The 18,229-nt window shown below is 44.2% G+C and overlaps 1 protein-coding gene across 7 annotated transcripts in view; it reads left to right on the top strand.

Moving 5' to 3' along the window:
- USF3 (upstream transcription factor family member 3) overlaps window positions 1-17,704 on the top strand; it is a 37,877-nt gene extending 20,173 nt beyond the window's left edge. For 4 of the 7 annotated variants that reach the window (XM_052795176.1, XM_052795177.1, XM_052795170.1 and 1 more), the window contains 4 exons: window positions 825-907; window positions 2,427-2,523; window positions 3,654-11,444; window positions 14,728-17,704. In XM_052795176.1, the coding sequence (XP_052651136.1) occupies window positions 825-907; window positions 2,427-2,523; window positions 3,654-10,120 (6,647 nt within the window). In that variant the 3' untranslated portion in view covers window positions 10,121-11,444; window positions 14,728-17,704. The remainder of the gene's footprint in view (window positions 1-824; window positions 908-2,426; window positions 2,524-3,653; window positions 11,445-14,727) is intronic. The other 3 variants (XM_052795173.1, XM_052795174.1, XM_052795171.1) reach the window with 3 other exon arrangements.
- Window positions 17,705-18,229: the final 525 nt, after the last annotated feature.

The raw sequence follows: 18,229 nt of genomic DNA, 5'->3' as shown, positions 1-18,229 counted from the left end.
GGTGGGTGGAAAACGGAGGTCAATACTGTCTGAAAAAAACATGCCCAAAGGTATTTACACTGCTAGACTTGTAGTGTAGACCCTTTGCACCAATGTTTAGGCCTCATGAAGAAGTAAATGATGTCACTAGAGGACTGTAAATGAAGCATTTTCTGACCATCTCCAAAATAGGTAATTCACTGGAAATACTGTTCATTCAATATTTTCTTTACTCATAAATAATTAGACCTTGTGGAACAGTTACGCCTTTGAACATAAAAAAGTGTAACCGATAGTCCATATACCTAGAGCTTCAGCTATATTCAGTGTTGGCTGCTCCACCAATATAAATTTAATATTAAGAATGAAAACTGGTAAAATCTGATTTATTTCTCTTTTGGTGCTAAACTTGACATTAGTATTTAAGAGATACAGATTTCCTTCCCAAATCTGAAACTGACTCTTTCCATAATCTTGGTTCATTTGCTTTCTGTATGCCTAAATTTAATCAATCTGCCTTGTGAAGAGAGTGTCATAAAACTCAGCTAGAAAGCATTATCAAAACATGAATTTTGAGTTGCAGTAGCTCCTCTTTTCCACAAAGGGGTCCAGAACACCCCCACCTTTTAAAGATATTGCTGCGTATGTTACAGCTCTTGGTTCCACTGAGTATTAATTCAGTAACTCAGGTTTACTTTAGAGGAATTTTTTCCTCTCTCAAGTTACTAAGGGATCCAATACGTCATGAAATAATGTCTTTATGAGCCCTTACATTGGTACTAGTTGTGCTGCTGTTGTGCTGACTTGCCCAACGAGATGACACACCACATATTATTTTTGCTTAGTGGAGAGACATCGAAAGAAGAAGATTAATGCTGGGATAAACAGAATTGGAGAACTCATTCCCTGCTCTCCGGCACTTAAGCAGGTGAGTGTCTGTTCAGAGGTTCATACAAGTTTCCTGTAAAATGCTTCTGTGTTTGCTTGTCTGTAGAAGTATAAATACTTATTTTGCTATTTGTTTTAGGAAGAAGGCAGAACTGTCTGAATTAATATGCTTGAAAATATTACTAGTTACTAGTATTTAAAAATTATTAGTAATAGAATTTTCCTTTTTGGAAGTGCAGGGCCACATGAATGTAATTACACAGATTTTGAGCTTTTTATCTGAAAGTGTTGCGTATGACTGCTAAAGGAATGAAATGGTACGAGTTGGACATGTGACTGATTTTCTCCTCGATTCACACATACGGTATTTTTGAGCAGGTATAAGCTAGACTAATTTGCTCATAGCAATTTGGTCAGCTTGCTTGTGTCTGCCTGTGCGTTTGATTCACAGCTTCCTAAAGTTGTCGTTTAGGGTGCCTGAATGTTAGTAACAACAGAAGGTAAAAATCCTGTTGCGGATGGATAGCTGTTCACCCTCTCCTCTGTAGGAGGGGTGGCAGGCTAGGCAGAAGCAGGTTGGATCTGGCCAGTGGGTTGCTGGTTACGTTGTGCAACTCCTGTTTGTCAAGTCATTTTCTACTGATGCTGTTTAATGTAGTCTGTATGATGCCTGAGTGGGGAAAGCTATGGGTTAAGCAAGATCGTTTTTCAGGTCATTCTCCAATCCCTTCTCAGCCCTTTGCTGGTGATCACTTAATGTCCTAAGATGTAAATAAAATTGCATGCGTGCTTATTTTTGTCATCTTTCATATAATGGGATGAAAGCAAGTCAGAAAGTGAAATAATAATAGTAATTTAAGACACTTTCCTTGTGAAAGATGAAGCAAGACAAATGGTTTGAAGTTGATGCACAGAAGCATCTTTTTCAAGACAGGGCAATCTACCACAGAGACTGCTCCTACAGAACAGTAGAAGAAGAAATTAAGAAGTGAACAAGAGGTTTTGCAGGCAGAATAAGCACAGTTTCATAAAAGGAAGATGGTGGAGGGGTTATGGCATATTTTCTCTTCCCATATTCTCCAGCATGTTACTTTCAAAATTATGCATACACCTCCCAGGATAATTGTTCCATGTTTGTTTCTTTCCTAATAAAATATTTACAAGGCAGTATCCTGGAGGTTTCATGTGATGTATGTGTTTATTAGGCTGCTCAGCAAGAAATTATGCTTGCTGTTCGGGTTCCATGGCCTTAGTATCTAGCTTCAGGCATCAGAAAATGTCAGCTGCAGCACTGAAGATGTTATTCTGTAAAAACTCGTGGCATTTTAGGGTCAATATCACTCATGAAACCTGTGGTTCATCAAAAAAAAAAAAACCACACACACACAAAAAAACCAAAACAAAACAAAAAAACCCCCACCCAACAATATTCAGAGAATCATTCAGGTTAGCACATTTTTAAAGTAGAGACCTCTTGGAGCAAGTGCAATCTCATCATTAACGGATCTACCAATGATAGACCTTTCTCCTAATTTTATATATATGTTTTCTTTTAAAAGAGCAAGAACATGATCCTGGATCAGGCCTTTAAGTATATAACGGAAATGAAAAGACAGAATGATGAACTCCTGTTAAATGGAGGGAACAATGAACAGGGTAAGTACAGATGCTGCTGGAGGCTCTAGAATTTCTGTCACTCACTTCCCTGTGTGTGTGTTAGTACTGACTGACAACAAAGCCTGGATCAACAAACTTGGGAATCCCAAAACATTATGCACATACAGGAAAAATAGAGCTGCTTATATTGAAACAAGAAGCCAAGAGAATGCCCAGGTGTTCTTGCACATAGTTATGAGATAATGAAGCAATCACATTGTGATGCAAAGTAATTACAGAGCTTATAGGTGATGCGACACAATTTAATAGATTCCATCCTGATTTATTCTACTGTAGTGACCAGAATGATTTTTGACAAACTCCAGTGTTCAATTTTTTTCATTGAAAACACAGTTTCCTTCATGCATAGAGCTTTTTTTTTTTCCTTTCAAATGCTGCAGTGATAACAGCCTATTTTATAAAAATATAATGCATCATATAAGATCTTCTTGAACAGATGCGTAAAAATACAGTGATGGAGGTATGACAGAAATACTCTCAGAGCTAATGTTGCAGTTTGTGATTTTTATTTCTAGCCATAGAATGGAATTCTAAATAGTTTATTTTTATCTTGTCGATGTAATTGGGTTTGAAAAACCTAGGTGATTTTCCTAGTTAGGTGAGCTGTCTCCAAGTGTATTGCTGGTTTTTGTGGCTTTACATAAGTGCTTTGTATTTAATTTTGCATATCATTTTTAGATGTAATGAAACTTAATTGTCCTGGAAAGCCATGAGATTATCAATTAAATAAAACCAGTTTTAGTCTTTGCAAAAGAGCAGGGAAAAGAAAAAGATAAATTAATGTGCTTGTATTTCTTTCGGTAATTAAACAGTTTGATTGGTGTTCAGTTTCATCTAAGTTAGTCCTGACGTTTTTTCTAACTAAATAATTTGACGTATCCTGCTTTTGGTAACAGAATAGTCTGTGAAGTTCATTCACTTTCCTGCTCAGTAGAGAGGCTTATCAGGAGAAGAGTCTTTATTTATGTTACATTAACCATTTTAAGAGAGCATACATTATTAACAATTTATTTCAATACTGCATAGTATTTATTCTCCAAGTCATGTGGGAACATTACCTAGTATTTGCGCTGGTGCCAATGTAATGGAGTGCTCTCACTGTTTTGTAGCTGAAGAGATAAAAAAACTCCGGAAACAGTTGGATGAACTGCAAAAGGAAAACGGGAGATACATCGAACTACTGAAAGCAAATGATATTTGCCTGTATGATGACCCTACAATCCACTGGAAGGGAAATCTCAAGAATGCGAAAGTCTCGGTTGTTATTCCCAGTGATCAGGTTCAAAAGAACATCATTGTCTATTCAAATGGGAGTCAACCCAACGGAAATAACCAGGGAGCATCTGTCCAGGGAATAACGTTTAATGTTGGTCATAATTTACAAAAGCAAACAGCCAATGTTGTGCCAGTCCAGAGAACTTGCAACCTAGTGACTCCTGTGACCATTTCTGGCATTTACCCCACGGAAAACAAGCCATGGTCGCAAACTACAGTTTCTCCGCTGGCATCCGCTCAGACAGCTCCAGCAGGAAACGTTCTTGAGCTTTCCACCCCGGAGAATGAGCGAGGCGTGCTTGCCGCTGCTACTGCCAGCTCGCAGAGCGCATCTCGATCCGGAACAGAACAGGAACTGCAGTGTTCTTCAAATAATGCACCACAGAATGATCAAAATCTCCCCAAAAGGAATGGTGATGAGGGCACTAAATTAACAAAGAAAACACTCCTGCAGGGAATCAGCCTTCCTTCCAGTGCCTCCACGGAAGCCTCCCAAGTTCAACAGGTGAATGCAACTTGCTCAAATACACACAGTTCGAGGAGTGACCTTCAGGAAAGCTGTGTCATTTTGACCACGGACACAGTTTGTGTGCCATCTGTGAGACTGTCTACTGCAGAGAGTTTTTCCTCTGTAAACGTCCTCAAAAGTACAGACTTAGTAAGTAGTGCTGGAATGCCTGTGTCTTCTGCAGCAGAAGGAGTTAAGGCTGTGACGGTGGTAAGCACTCTGCCTGCCAGTCCCTTAGAGAACTGCTGGACTTTTTCAGGCTCTTCAGGTGTTGGCAGTTCAGACTTGAAAAATATGAGTAGCCTTACACGGATACCTTCAGCTGGAAACACACAGACCACGTGGACAACTTTGCAGCTAGCGGGAAATACTGTTCAGCCACTAAGCCAAACGCCATCCGGTATAATGACTGCACTATTAAATGAGCCAGTTAATGGTGCTGGTACTGTATCTTCTGCTCATAGCAGGCCTTTGACTACAAGTATCAGTTTGAATACTTCTCTGCCGGGGGATGGCCAGGCAGCTGAACAGATTGTGGTTACCTTACCCTCCTGCCCACCCTTACCTATGCAGCCATTAATCAGCCAGCCACAGGTTAAAACTCAGGCTGCAGGAAATATCCTTCCATTAAATTCAGCTATGCAGGTGATTCAGATGGCTCAGCCAGTCGCGTCAGCTGTTACAGGAGCACCAGCTAACCAGAACGTCATCATTCTCCAGCCTCCAAACCCCGCTCCCTGCCCTCCGATTGTGAGAGCGGAAGTTCCCAGCCAAAATGTTAGTCAGCAAATTGTGATTATACAAGCTGCTAATCAGAATCCTCTTCCCCTCCTCTCCGCTCAGCCTTCTGCTTCTGTAAGAGTTCCCGTGAATGGGCCGACTGCAATCGCGAACTCTAGCAGCTCCATACAAAATGCCTCTCTTCCACAGACTTTTGGAGGGAAACACCTTGTCCATATATTACCGAGACCATCTTCTTTGCCATCTTCTAGCTCTACGCAAACGTTTTCAGTTACAATGTCCAATCAACAGCATCCTCAAACTATCTCATTAAACGGGCAGCTTTTTGCATTGCAGCCTGTGATGTCTTCATCTGGAGCTTCAAATCAAGCCCCTATGCAAATTATTCAACCCACCACCAGCGAAGATCCAAATACCAATGTTGCCCTCAATACATTTGGTGCTTTAGCTAACCTCAATCAAAGCATTTCGCAAATGGCTGGACAGAGCTGCTTACACTTGTCTCTCAGCCACCCTACCAATCCCACAACTGTCAATAACCAGATTGCCACAGTTAACTGTGTGTCGTTACCAACTTCTGTGGCATCGTCAGTACCCGCAGAGGTTTCAGTATTAACTAGTGCATCTAATTCAATAAATGCTTCCCCCAAAAAAGCAGCTGCTGGCTTGCCATCCAATGCAAAATCAAAAAGGACAAATAAAAAGCCAAGTACAAAGAAACACCAGGCAGTTAACAGTAAAGTGTCCTGCCCAGCAGTTCCTTGCAAAGATGCAGGGAAGGTGGACTGTGCTCCTGTGGAAACGGCGGCAAAGCATTCGAGCGGCGAGGGGCTGCTTGAAAACGCTCCAGCAGTACCGCAAGCTTTAACGACGTCGCAGGCGAGCAGTGTGGCAGCATCGCGTGGCGTCAGTGCTTCTGACTGTCATTCCAAAGAGACTGCGAGCTCTGAACAGGCAGCCAAAACCTGCTCCGTCCCCGAACCGAGCTCGGCAGAGGCACCCGCTTCCTCGCCGCTGGCGTCCGTGGTGTCAGAGCAGCTGGCGCTCGTCCCGCCGACTGCCAAAGATGCTGCTCCTCGCCAGCAGGCCCGTGGGTCTCAGAACCGTCCACCAACTGGCCCTGCCTTGTCAGAATCTCCCAAACCCTGTGAACCCCCCAGCACCTTAACGTCCTCCCGTACCGAAGCACATGTGACACATTCTCAGGTTGCTGGGACGTCAGCAGCACAGAGCAGCACAGCAGGTCATGCTTCCAAGGCAGGAACGATTTCAGAGTCCTGCAACGTTGCGCAGGATTCCTCAGTGGTAATGCAAGATGCGGACTTGTTAGAAGGACAGGGTCTAACCAAAATGCTGTCTGATCTCACGAAAGAAAGAACAGCTGTGGAAAAAACCTCTTCATTTACTGTTCAGGGGGAGCATTCTAATTTTCCCATGGAAAACTCTAAATCAGCAGAATCAAATGTTGATTTGCCTGAGAAGCAGGAACTCTTGCTAATGAACACGGAAGGTGATACTCTCTCCCAGCATCACTCCTGCATTTCCGATCAGGAAGTAGTCAGTGCTTCCCTTATCGCTAGCAGGCAGGCAGACTCCCCAATGTCAACTAGCTCTGGCAGCAGTCGAGGATTCTCAGTTGCATCTATGTTGCCAGATACCACCAGAGAAGACGTTACTAGCAGCACCTCAACCAGTACCTGTAACAGCTGCACATTTTCAGAACAGACCGACATTGTAGCTCTTGCAGCGAGAGCTATTTTTGACCAGGAAAACCTTGAGAAAGGTGGAGGAGGAATACAGGTTAACATGAGGGATGCCATCTCTAAGTCAGCTGAGGTTGCACCTTTGGAGAGAGAGCAACAGCCTTTTAAACCTCAACCGGTGAAAGAAAACAACACAGGGCCGTTGGAAGCGGCACCAAACAAATTCAGTGCTCAAGATACAGTACAGACAAACGTCGATAGACAGGTTGAAAAGCCAAGCTGCTCTGTAGGAGGCGCGGAAACCTCAAACACTTCTTTGCAGATTTCTGCTTCCCAGTCACCAAGCATAACCAGTTTAAGCGTGAATAATCTAATACACCAGAGTCGCATTGTCCATCCCCTTGTGAGCTGCTCGAGTTTATCCCAGTCTTCGGAGCCAGCAAGTGTCCCTGCAACGGTGAGCCTCTCCCTCCCAACTAGCACATATGTCAATCAGTCTCCGGTACCCGCTATGATGAGTGAATATGCTCAGGAACAACTGAATGCTATTAGGGCAAGCACCATGCAGGCTCCCCAGCTGCAGGAATCGCACTTAAAGCAGCAAAATCACGAAGGTCGCAAAGACTCTGCCAAGCGGGCTGTTCAAGACGACCTTCTGCTTTCTACGGCAAAGAGGCAAAAGCAGTGCCAGACAACGCCCATAAGGCTTGAAGGGATGGCGCTGATGAACCGAACACCGGAGAGTATTGCCGATCAAACACAGATGCTAGTCAATCAGATTCCTCCTAATTCATCCAATTCAGTGGCATCAGTGAGCAATCAAGGGCACACCGATGGCCTCAATAGGTTATTCCCATCCAACAGCAATTTTGTAACGCCAGCTTTGAGACAAACTGAAGTTCAGTGTGGTTCTCAGCCCTCAATTTCAGAGCAGCAAGGCCAGGCAGGGCAGCACTTGCAGCCGATTCAACATGTTCCTGCTCCAGGCATATCTCACCTTCACAGTAATCATCCATACTTAAAGCAACAGCAGGCTGGTCAGTTAAGAGAAAGGCACCACTTGTATCAGCTGCAGCACCACGTCACTCACGGGGAAAACTCAGTCCACTCTCAACCCCACAGTGTCCACCAACAGCGAACAATACAGCAGGAGGTGCAGATGCAAAAGAAACGAAATCTCATCCAGGGAACACAAGCCACACAACTTTCTCTACAGCAAAAACACCACGGAAGTGATCAAACACGGCAAAAAGGTGGTCAGCCTCATCCTCACCACCAGCAAATGCAGCAGCAGATGCAGCAGCACTTTGGAGCTTCCCAGCCTGAAAAGAACTGTGAAAATCCTGCAACAAGCAGAAACCATCATAACCACCCTCAGAGCCATATAAATCAGGATATTATGCATCAACAGCAGCAAGATGTTAGCAGCAGACAGCAAGGTTCAGCTTCTGAACACGTGTCAGGGCACAATCAGATGCAGAGACTTATGACCTCAAGGGGCTTAGAGCAGCAAATGGTGTCCCAGGCAAGTATCGTAACCAGACCCTCAGATATGACATGCACCCCTCATAGGCAGGAAAGAAACAGAGTTTCCAGCTACTCTGCTGAGGCGCTCATTGGGAAGACGCCCTCTAATTCGGAACAGAGAATAGGAATATCTCTCCAAGGCCCTAGGGTTTCTGACCAGCTTGAAATGAGAAGCTATCTTGATGTTCCTAGAAATAAAGGGTTGGTGATTCATAATATGCAGGGCCGCTTATCTGTCGACCATACAGTTGGCTCAGATGTGCAGCGGCTTTCTGATTGTCAAACATTCAAGCCAGCTGGACCCAATCAGCAACCAACGGGCAATTTTGATGTACAGGCTTCAAGAAACAGCGAAATTGGTAATTCTGTGTCATCCCTCAGGGGCATGCAGTCGCAAGCGTTTCGAATTGGTCAAAATACTGGGCCATCCATAGAGAGACAGAAGAGATTGCCCTACCAGCCAGTACAGGGTATTCCAACAGGAAATGCCCTGCCATCAAGGGAAAATGAAAACACGTGCCACCAAAGTTTTATGCAGAGTTTACTTGCCCCTCACCTTGGAGATCAAGTTAGTGGAAGCCAAAGATCAATCCCAGAACATCAAAGGAACACGCAGTGCGGCGCCTCCTCCACAATTGAGTACAACTGTCCCCCAGCACGGGAGAGCGTCCACATCCGAAGAGATGGTGACGGCCAGAGTAGGGAGAGCTGTGACATGTCTATTGGTGCAATTAACACAAGGAACAGTTCTTTGAATATTCCTTTTTCGAGTTCTTCTTCCTCGGGAGATATTCAGGGTCGCAACACGAGCCCAAACATCTCTGTGCAGAAGTCCAATCCCATGAGGATGACAGACAGTCATGGAACCAAGAGCCACATGAATACGCCTGTTTCTAGCAACATGCATGGAGTCGTGAGGCCAACTCACCCTCACCCTGCAGTTTCTCATGGAAATGGTGAGCAAGGGCAACCTTCTGTTCGTCAGCCAAATTCTTCAGTTACTCAGCGGTCGAGGCATCCTCTGCAAGATAATGGAGGTTCTAAAATACGTCAGCCCGAAAGGAATCGATCCGGAAATCAGAGACACGGAAACGTCTTTGACCCTAGTCTTCCCCATCTTCCCCTGTCTACCAGCGGCAGTATGATCCTTGGGCGCCAGCAGTCTGCGATAGAAAAAAGAGGAAGCATTGTCCGATTTATGTCTGATGGCCCTCAAGTGTCTAACGATAATGCGGCCCCTGACCAACATACTCTCTCTCAGAATTTTGGATTCCCTTTTATTCCAGAGGGTGGCATGAATCCACCGATAAATGCTAATGCCTCTTTCATCCCACCAGTCACTCAGCCTAGTGCCACTCGAACGCCAGCTCTAATCCCGGTCGATCCTCAGAATACGCTGCCATCCTTCTACCCACCTTACTCGCCTGCCCACCCTACCCTTTCCAACGACATTTCTATCCCTTACTTTCCCAATCAAATGTTTCCTAACCCAAGCACGGAGAAGCCGAGTAGTGGAAGTTTAAACAATCGATTTGGATCCATTTTGTCTCCTCCCAGGCCTGTTGGTTTTGCTCAGCCAAGTTTTCCTTTGCTTCCGGATATGCCGCCGATGCACATGACTAACACGTCGCACTTATCCAATTTTAACTTAACATCTTTGTTTCCAGAAATAGCCACAGCTCTTCCTCCAGATGGTTCAGCAATGTCGCCTTTGCTGTCCATTGCAAACACATCTGCTTCCGATTCTTCCAAGCAGTCCTCAAACCGACCTGCCCACAATATAAGCCATATTCTAGGTCACGACTGCAGCTCAGCTGTATGAAAACTGATGGACTGACTTCTAGACTGATGCGCTGTTTATATATTTAAGAAGAAAAAAGTGGATCTTACTGGCATCCCTGAAGAGACCATTCATAGCATCACTGTTTGTTTGCCTAAATGTATGTATATGGGTACTTTCCGTATTTATATACACACTGTATTTCCATCCACCTTACTAACTTTAAAGCACCAGTGCCTATAGCAATGCTTACTTACTAGTAAACAGTAAGGATGCAACATTGAGAGCTGTGCAAATACTGGTTGTTGATTTTCCAACAATCAAGTTTGATGTCCGATTGTTCCAGGGTAAGGGCCACCCTCAGTAATACGTGGATGTAAAGAAAGGAGTGAGAGCATCCGTATGGGAGACAGGAAATAAACGCTACAGATTTTGTTTCATTTCTGATGTGTTTTCCTGAAACTACAGACGAACTTGAAGTGGCTTGGGTTTCTCTTTTTCCTTTGTAAAATATCTTCAGGAGCCTCAACACAAGTCAAGTCTGTGTTAACACAGCATTAATTGATAAAGGCATTTGTTGTGCAGCTTTTGCCTGTTTGAAGCTTGTCACATGCACTTGACTTAAGGCTGACTTTACCTGGCAAAAATGACTATGTGTTTCTATGGTCAGCAATTAAAAATACTGGTTTAGAAAATTCAGATTTCTTTAACCCATGACTTTCTGTTTCTAAGAAGAATTTTGTTTGGATCCGTTTTAACAATGGCTTCAGTTACTGCTGAACGTGGTCAACATTTTAATGTAGCTTACGACTCCTTCTGGTGCAGTCAGCGGAGACAGTAGTCCTATTTGTTGCCATTTCATTGTTCGTATGCTGCAAGTTACCTCAGGGTGGGTTTTGTACCTTGTTTAGCACCTTCTTAATGTCTTTCCGCCCCTCCCTCCTTTTCTTTGGCCCACGCTCAAACACCAGCTTTCTGGTTTCTGTGAGTGACAGCCTTTTGTTGTACCAGGCAGCACATGGGAGGAGAACTGAGCCTGTGGCATCCCGCAAAATGAGCAGGGAACCCTGGGGGCATAGTTTTTACTTAACGTTGCTGACAGGATCGGGGCCCGCGTTAATATCAGTACTCTGCACTTGAATGCACCTTTTGTCTAAACCCGTATGATTGTGGCAGAAGGAGGAACGTGAACGTGTCAAGACTGAAACGCTGCATACCGGGAAGACGTTGTGATTTGAGCACCACGAGGAAGGCGGATGCGCTTGTATGTGCGTGAGAGATGGAGTGAATGTGCGTGCGCTGGCTGAGCCTCCAGTACTTTCACAAATTTCGGTCCCGTTTCTTTTAAAGGAAAGGGAAGAACTAGGTAAGTTTTATTTATTTAATGGCTCTGCAATGTGCTTTTTCTTCAAACAAGGCAGAAATATTTGTCTTTTTTATTTTTATGTGCTTAGAAATACCATCCTGGTTTTGGTTCTTCAAACAACAGAGTAACTTCAGGTTTCCTTGTATGCAGTCCTCCCCCTACCAGCCAGGGAGTGGCAAAAACTGCTCCGGGGCCTCTTCTCTGGGCAGGGCAAGCTTGAAACACTTGTGTGTTGCCCACCAGTGCGTCGTCTTGCTGCTCCTGGGACCTGTCACAGGTTCTTCCCCAATGCCTTTTTTTTGGGGGGGGGGGGGGGGGGGGGTGAGGAGCAGACTCCCTGGGATTTTTTTTTTTTTTTTTTTTTTAATTTGAAAGGTAGAAAGAAAGATATTCTTCCATCTCCAAGAACAGGACCCACAAAGAGGGACCTGAAAGGCTTTTCCACAGCTTGACTGCCCAGGCCTCATTTTTGCTAAGTCCTTTTACGCCGATCCAGGAAAGTAAAGAGGCTTTAGCATAAGAAATAATTGGGCTGTGTCTGTAGTTCATCCTGACAGTGTCTCCGCTCTTGTAACCTGGGTTCTGATGTTTTTCTGCAAAGTTAAGTGAAACGGTTCTGATTCTGATTGGGAATCACTTTTTAATTCAGATGGAGCTTATCTTAGGACACTAAGTCTAAGTGGCGCATCAGTTCTCTGTGTTTCTTAACAATAATAGATTGAATATTTAATTCACTTCACAGCAAGGCATCTTGTCTTGAGTTCGACTGTGAAATGGGCTGCCAAGTGTAGTTACTGACTGAGTGGCAGCAGCTGGCCTGTGCAGAGCAGGAGGGTTAGGAATGATGGTCAGTCCTCAACATCACATTGATCTCCCTAACTTGGTAGATCCCTCAGGTAGTGAAATGAGTTCCGTAACGATGAGTGGCTCTGTGGCTTGTGGATGATAAAGACAGGGGTGTTGAAGCAGCAGCTGCCCTGTGTGTTACATACTTGTCTAGACCTTTAGGAGGGAAGCAAAACCACCGTTCTTGGTCTCTTTAAATGGCATTGTGTGTGCAATGGTGTATTTGGCTTTTGGGACAAAGTAGTGAAGAATTAAGCCCTGGCTTTCAGGACTTCTTTATATAAAAGTTAGTCCTGCTCGTCATTCCAGGCATTCACATAGTACCACATAAGTTTCCTCTGCTGGGAAATCTATGCTACTTCATGATGTCTTTGAAAACAGGAGTGAGCTTGTAAACTGACACAGACCAGTTGCAACAGCTGAATGTTCACAAGTCCATGGGGCCTGATGGGATTCATCCCAGGGTACTGAAGGAGCTAGGGGATGTTATGGCAAGACCCCTCTCGATCATCTACCAAAGGTCTTGGGAGTCCGGGGAGGTCCCTGCTGACTGGAAGCTAGCCAGTGTTATTCCAATTTACAAGAAGGATGTGAGGGAAGAGCCCAGGGAGCTACAGACCTGTTAGTCTAACCTCTGTTTGTCTAACCTCTGTTCCTGGAAAAATTATGGAGAAGATTATACTGGGTACTATCAAAAGGCATTTAAAGAACAATGCAATCATCAGGCACAGTCAACGTGGCTTCACAAAGGGAAAGTCCCGTTTAACTCATTTGATATCCTTTTGTGTTAGGGTCACCTGCCTAATGGATGAAGGGAACTTGGTGGACGTAGTTTTTCTGGATTTTAGTAAGGCTTTTGATACTGTCCCATACAGCATCCTTCTGGACAAGCTGTCCAGCTGTGGGATGAGCAGGTTGACGGTGTGCTGGGTGAAGAACTGACTGAAGGGCAGAGCTCAAGGGGTTGTAGGGAATGGGGCTACGTCTGGCTGCTGACCTGTCACCAGCAGTGTTCCTCAGGGTTCAATTCTAGGGCCAGTTCTGTTCAATATATTTATCACCGATCTGGATGCAGGAGTTGAATGCACCATTAGCAAGTTTGCTGATGATACCAAACTGGGAGGTGCAGTTGACTCTCTGGAGGGATAAGAGGCCTCGCAGAGGGATTTAGATAGATTGGAGCATTGGGCTATCATTAACGGAATGAAATTCAACAAGTCCAAATGCCGGATTCTGCACCTGGGACGGTGTAACGCCGGGCACAAGTGTAAATTGGGAGAGGAGTGGCTGGAGAGCAGCTCTGCAGAAAGGGATCTGGGGGGGCTGGTCGACAGCAGGCTCAATGCGAGCCAGCAGCGTGTGCCCTGGGAGCCAAGAGGGCAACCTGCACCCTGGGGGGCATCAACCACAGCCTGACCAGCCGCTCAAGAGGGGATGATCCCGCTGTATGCGGCGTTGGTGCGGCCTCACCTTGAGTGCTGTGTGCCGTTCTGGGCCGCGCAGTTTAAGAAGGACGTGAATGTCCTTGAATGGGTCCAGAGGAAGGCAACAAAGCTGGTGACGGGGCTGGAAGGCATGTCCTCTGAGGAGCAGCTGAGGACTCTGGGCTTGTCTAGTTTGGAGAAGAGGAGGCTGAGGGGTGACCTCATGGCTCTCTACAGCTTCCCGGGGAGGGGAAGTGGAGAGGGAGGTGCCGAGCTCTTCTCCCTGGGATCCAGGGATAGGACTTGTCGGAATGGTTCAAAGCTGCGCCGGGGGAGGTTTGGACTGGACATCAGGAAGCATTTCTTTACCGAGAGGGTGGTCAGACACTGGAACAGGCTTCCTGGAGAGGTGGTCGATGCCCCGAGCCTGTCAGTGCTTAAGATGCATTTGGATAATGCCCTTAACAACATGCTTTAACTTTTGGTGAGCCCTGAAGTGGTCAGGCAGTTGGATAAGATGATCGTTGTAGGTCCCTCCCAACTGAAACAGTCTGTTCTGTTCTGTTCTATTCTATATATTTATTCCTTCATATTGATTTCACTGTTAATTTCACTGGTGTTATATTGAGGTTAAATGTGATCCTGAGTATTCATAGTAGAATATGTCAGCTGTGATTTTGGGTTTTTTTTTTTTTTAAATGTTTTACATCATTTTCTGAAGAGGCAGTAACTGTGTCAGTAACTTTCACGTGCCCCTTTTCTGTTTACAAAGACGACCAAGAATAGCGACCTTGTTCACAGGATACCTGTAGCGCAGGTAATCACAGCACAGGCATTTTAGTCATACAAAGACTATTGTGATTTTGCAGGAACTGCACAGTTTTGCAGTATGTGGCTCAAAAGTAATTACCACGTGACCGTCAGTCTTCTCTAGATACTTGTACCTCGCATTGTTGTGACAGGGCACGGCGATTCCTGCGTTAATTGCCATGCCACTTTGTCGTCCTTCTCAGGACTTTTTCTGAAATCTGCCACGACCAGGATGGAGAAATACTATTTCATTACCCTCCTTGAACATGGCAATTTCTGTTGAAGTTCAGCCACATACAAGTGAGTTTTTTTACATGCCATAAGTGATACTAAATGATCTCATGGCGTTGGTGTGGGATCAGGAAGACTGCTGTGAAAAGAAAGGTAGGCAGATGTATCTGCTTGAGCTTCATATAAACGCACTTGTCCAAATTCCATTGTTTACACTTCTGACTGGCTTTTTAGATCAATTTAATTAAAGAAAAATTGGCTCTATTGTGCAGTCTTTTGGTCTAATTGACTGTCCAAGATGGTCTTTGAACGCTGAATCCGGGCAGGTCCCCTGGCTTAAGAGAAGCTTGTGGGTTTGCCACAGATTTCAGCTTCTCTCATGTTCATGCTCATATGCCTTTAGGCAGAACAGTGCATGGACTGGATATTTCACATCAAAAGAGGGGAAATTAGATGTTAAGTAATTTTTGTTATTTTTTAATTATGAAATTGTTTTGGTTTTCCTCTTCATAAACTAATCACCCCTGCCGTTCCACATGGACCAGGCTTCTTGCATTTAGTTTTGTAGGTCAGTTTGTGCCACTCACAGGTTGGTGTTTCAGCTTCTGACCGCTGGCCCTTTCCCAGGGCTTTGGGCTCTGCTCTCAGGAAGAGGAACGATTGCATCATCTTTGCCATTCTTTCTTTTCTTTCTTTTTTCTTTTATTTTTCCTTTCTCCTACCATTGAAGCTGTTGTGTTTAAGTGTCAGGTTGATAAGACTTTAAGGAAGGCTCACCTTACTTCAATACATGTTTTTTGGGGAGGAAAAAAAAAAAGTTTGAAAAAGGAGCTCTGCAAGTTTGGCAGATGAAATAATTCTGTTTTACTTGTTATAATAACAATTTGACAAACAAATACATTTTCTTCAGCAAACATCTACGACAGCAACAATTTGTTATCTTTTCCTCCTAAAAATTACCTGGCAATTAACAGTTCTTTTGTTTTTCAAGATATATTTGGAAAAGATTTTGTGGTTTTAATTGCAGTTTGTTATGTGGAGAACGGCATTTTCTCTTCCATAATACCTTTTTGAAGGTTACTTACATTAAGTGGGGGTTTTGTTTTGGCTTTGAAGAAAGGAAAAATACCCAGTACTGCTTAATTTAGCAAAATAAGCAGCCGAAGGGAAAGGTTCAGCACTACCTCTAGGGTGGGACTGCCACAGCTGACAAGCGTTGTGGAGCTGTGGCTTTCAGCTTGCCCTAAGTGACTTCTGACAATAGCAACTGCTGTAGGGCTGGGCTGCGCCCATGTCTCTGTAGTCCTTGATTAATCCCTTAAGAAGCCTAGGAGCGTAAGAGCAGAGTCAGACTAAGTTGAAAGCAGGTAATAAAACAGTAACATATTAACATTTATATACCTTTTCATTGAGAGAAAGGACCTCATTTAAGAACAGCTAAGGAAACCGAGAACTGAAGTGATTTGAGCTGGTGGCTGAGCCTTACTGGAATGTGTTTTCTAGCTCCTGCTCCCTGCTCCAGTCACTATGCTGCTGCCCAGGTGGAAGAGCACCTCTCTGAACTAAAAAAAAAAAAAAATACGCTGTGCTAGTACAGAGCCTCCTGAATTTTGCACAGATTTCCTACTGCACTTTAAAGCTGCGCTGCTGCTGCTGTGGTTGGTGACTGTAGTGCTGTTGCAGGAAACAAATCGTGTCAGGGCAACTGCAGAGGGCATTGCTGGAGAAAAGGGGTCATTTTGTTATTTCTGATCTCCTGTTCTCTTCTCACCTTACGCAGAGGTACTCGCGCAGCCCTGGCTCAAGGACTTGGTCACAAACTCACGCTGTTTCTGGATGACTGAGCGTAGGCAGCTGGGCTAAGAGCTGTGATGTTTTGCTGTTCCCCAAATAAGTTTCATGCTCATCACTTTCTTAATGATCTCACTTTGACTGGAAAGACAGAGTAGCTTTGAATCTATTTATACCAAATCTGTCAAAATTTGTGTTGTTTTCTGATACAGCGATATAAGGAGCTCCATTCTTTATCATCACCTAAGTGGTCTACTACTGCTGTTCCCTTCTCCCGCTGCCAGTGATCCAGCACGGGTAGCAGCCACATGGACAGGAGCGCCAGTGCAGACACAGGTTTGTGTGTGAGGGTGTTTTCGACCTCCTACTGCCTCTGCGATCCCTAGAGTAAATCTAAAACCTCAGAGCACCAACACTTTATTCCCACTAGTTATACTGAGAGCAAGTTATTCTGTGAACCGGTGAAAGATTTAGCAGAGGTTTTTGGTCATGACAATACCAAACAAGCCCTGCTTCATTACACAGAAGCCATTTATTATTTGCTGATACCAGTTTTTATGAGATAAATAAAAAAAAAAAAAGCATTTCTTTCTGCCTCACCAAAAGTATTTTTACAAGTAGGTTTCCAAGTTTGCAATATGCGCTGCTGTTTTGGCAATCACAAATATGAAACAACCAAGCCCACAGTGGGCTGTACCCCCGTTCTCGCCCGCTCACTGTGAGAAGGGCAGCAAATACAGATTTTGCCACAGGAGATTAATCAAAGATGCTGTTGCCCTCCATGGTGTAAATTATTTATATTCAGTCCAGAGTTTTCTGCTGTGCTTCTGTTTTATACAGCTGTAAATTACTTGGATACAGCCTCGGTGGAAAGTCCTTACTATTTTGTAATGGAAAAAAGGAACTCTGCAGTAGAAATCTATAATGAATGAACAGGAACATCATCTTCCAATTGTAAATAAGATCTTGTTCTGTTTATTTTGACATCTTTTTACAAATGTGTTGCATTCAGGTGTAAATATCCCAAACCATGATCTTGTTCAGAGTTCTGAGATTTCTATTGTTAAATGTAATACTTTGTTTAATAGTTGTAATAATTATTTGTATAGATATGAACATGATAGTATTTTATTAAAAAAACCAAAAATGTTCTTTGAATACTGTATTCTTGTTGGTACAACTTCTTTCCCCATAGAAAGCCATGCATTTCACTCTTCAGGATAGGTGAAAATAAAAGCTTTTTTTTTTTTGAGACTGGGAATTTACAGTCATAGTTCTCCACTGATGTGTATTCATTGCATATGTGTATGTGTATTCTCCGCATATGCACAGTATTTGACACTGTCCCACACAACATCCTTGTCTCTAAATTGGAGAGATGTGGATTTGACAGATGGACCACTTGGCAGATACAGAATTGGCTGGATGGTTGCACTCAAAGAGTCACGGTCAATGGCTCTATGTCCAAGTGGAGAGCAGTGACAAGTGGTGTTCCTCAGGGGTTGGTATTGGGACCGGCGCTGTTTAACATCTTTGTTGGCAACACGGACAGTGGGATCGAGCGCACCCTCAGCATGTTTGCTGACAACACCAAGCTGTGTGGTGCAGTCGACATGCTGGAGAGAAGGGATGCCATCCAGAGGGACCGTGACAGGCTTGAGAGGTGGGCCCATGCAAACCTCA

This window comes from Harpia harpyja, chromosome 8 (genome assembly GCF_026419915.1).
Source record: "Harpia harpyja isolate bHarHar1 chromosome 8, bHarHar1 primary haplotype, whole genome shotgun sequence".
In the NCBI taxonomy this organism is placed as follows: Eukaryota; Metazoa; Chordata; class Aves; order Accipitriformes; family Accipitridae; genus Harpia; species Harpia harpyja.
Note: the sequence above shows the minus strand (reverse complement) of the source record. Positions and strands in the feature narration are given on the sequence as shown.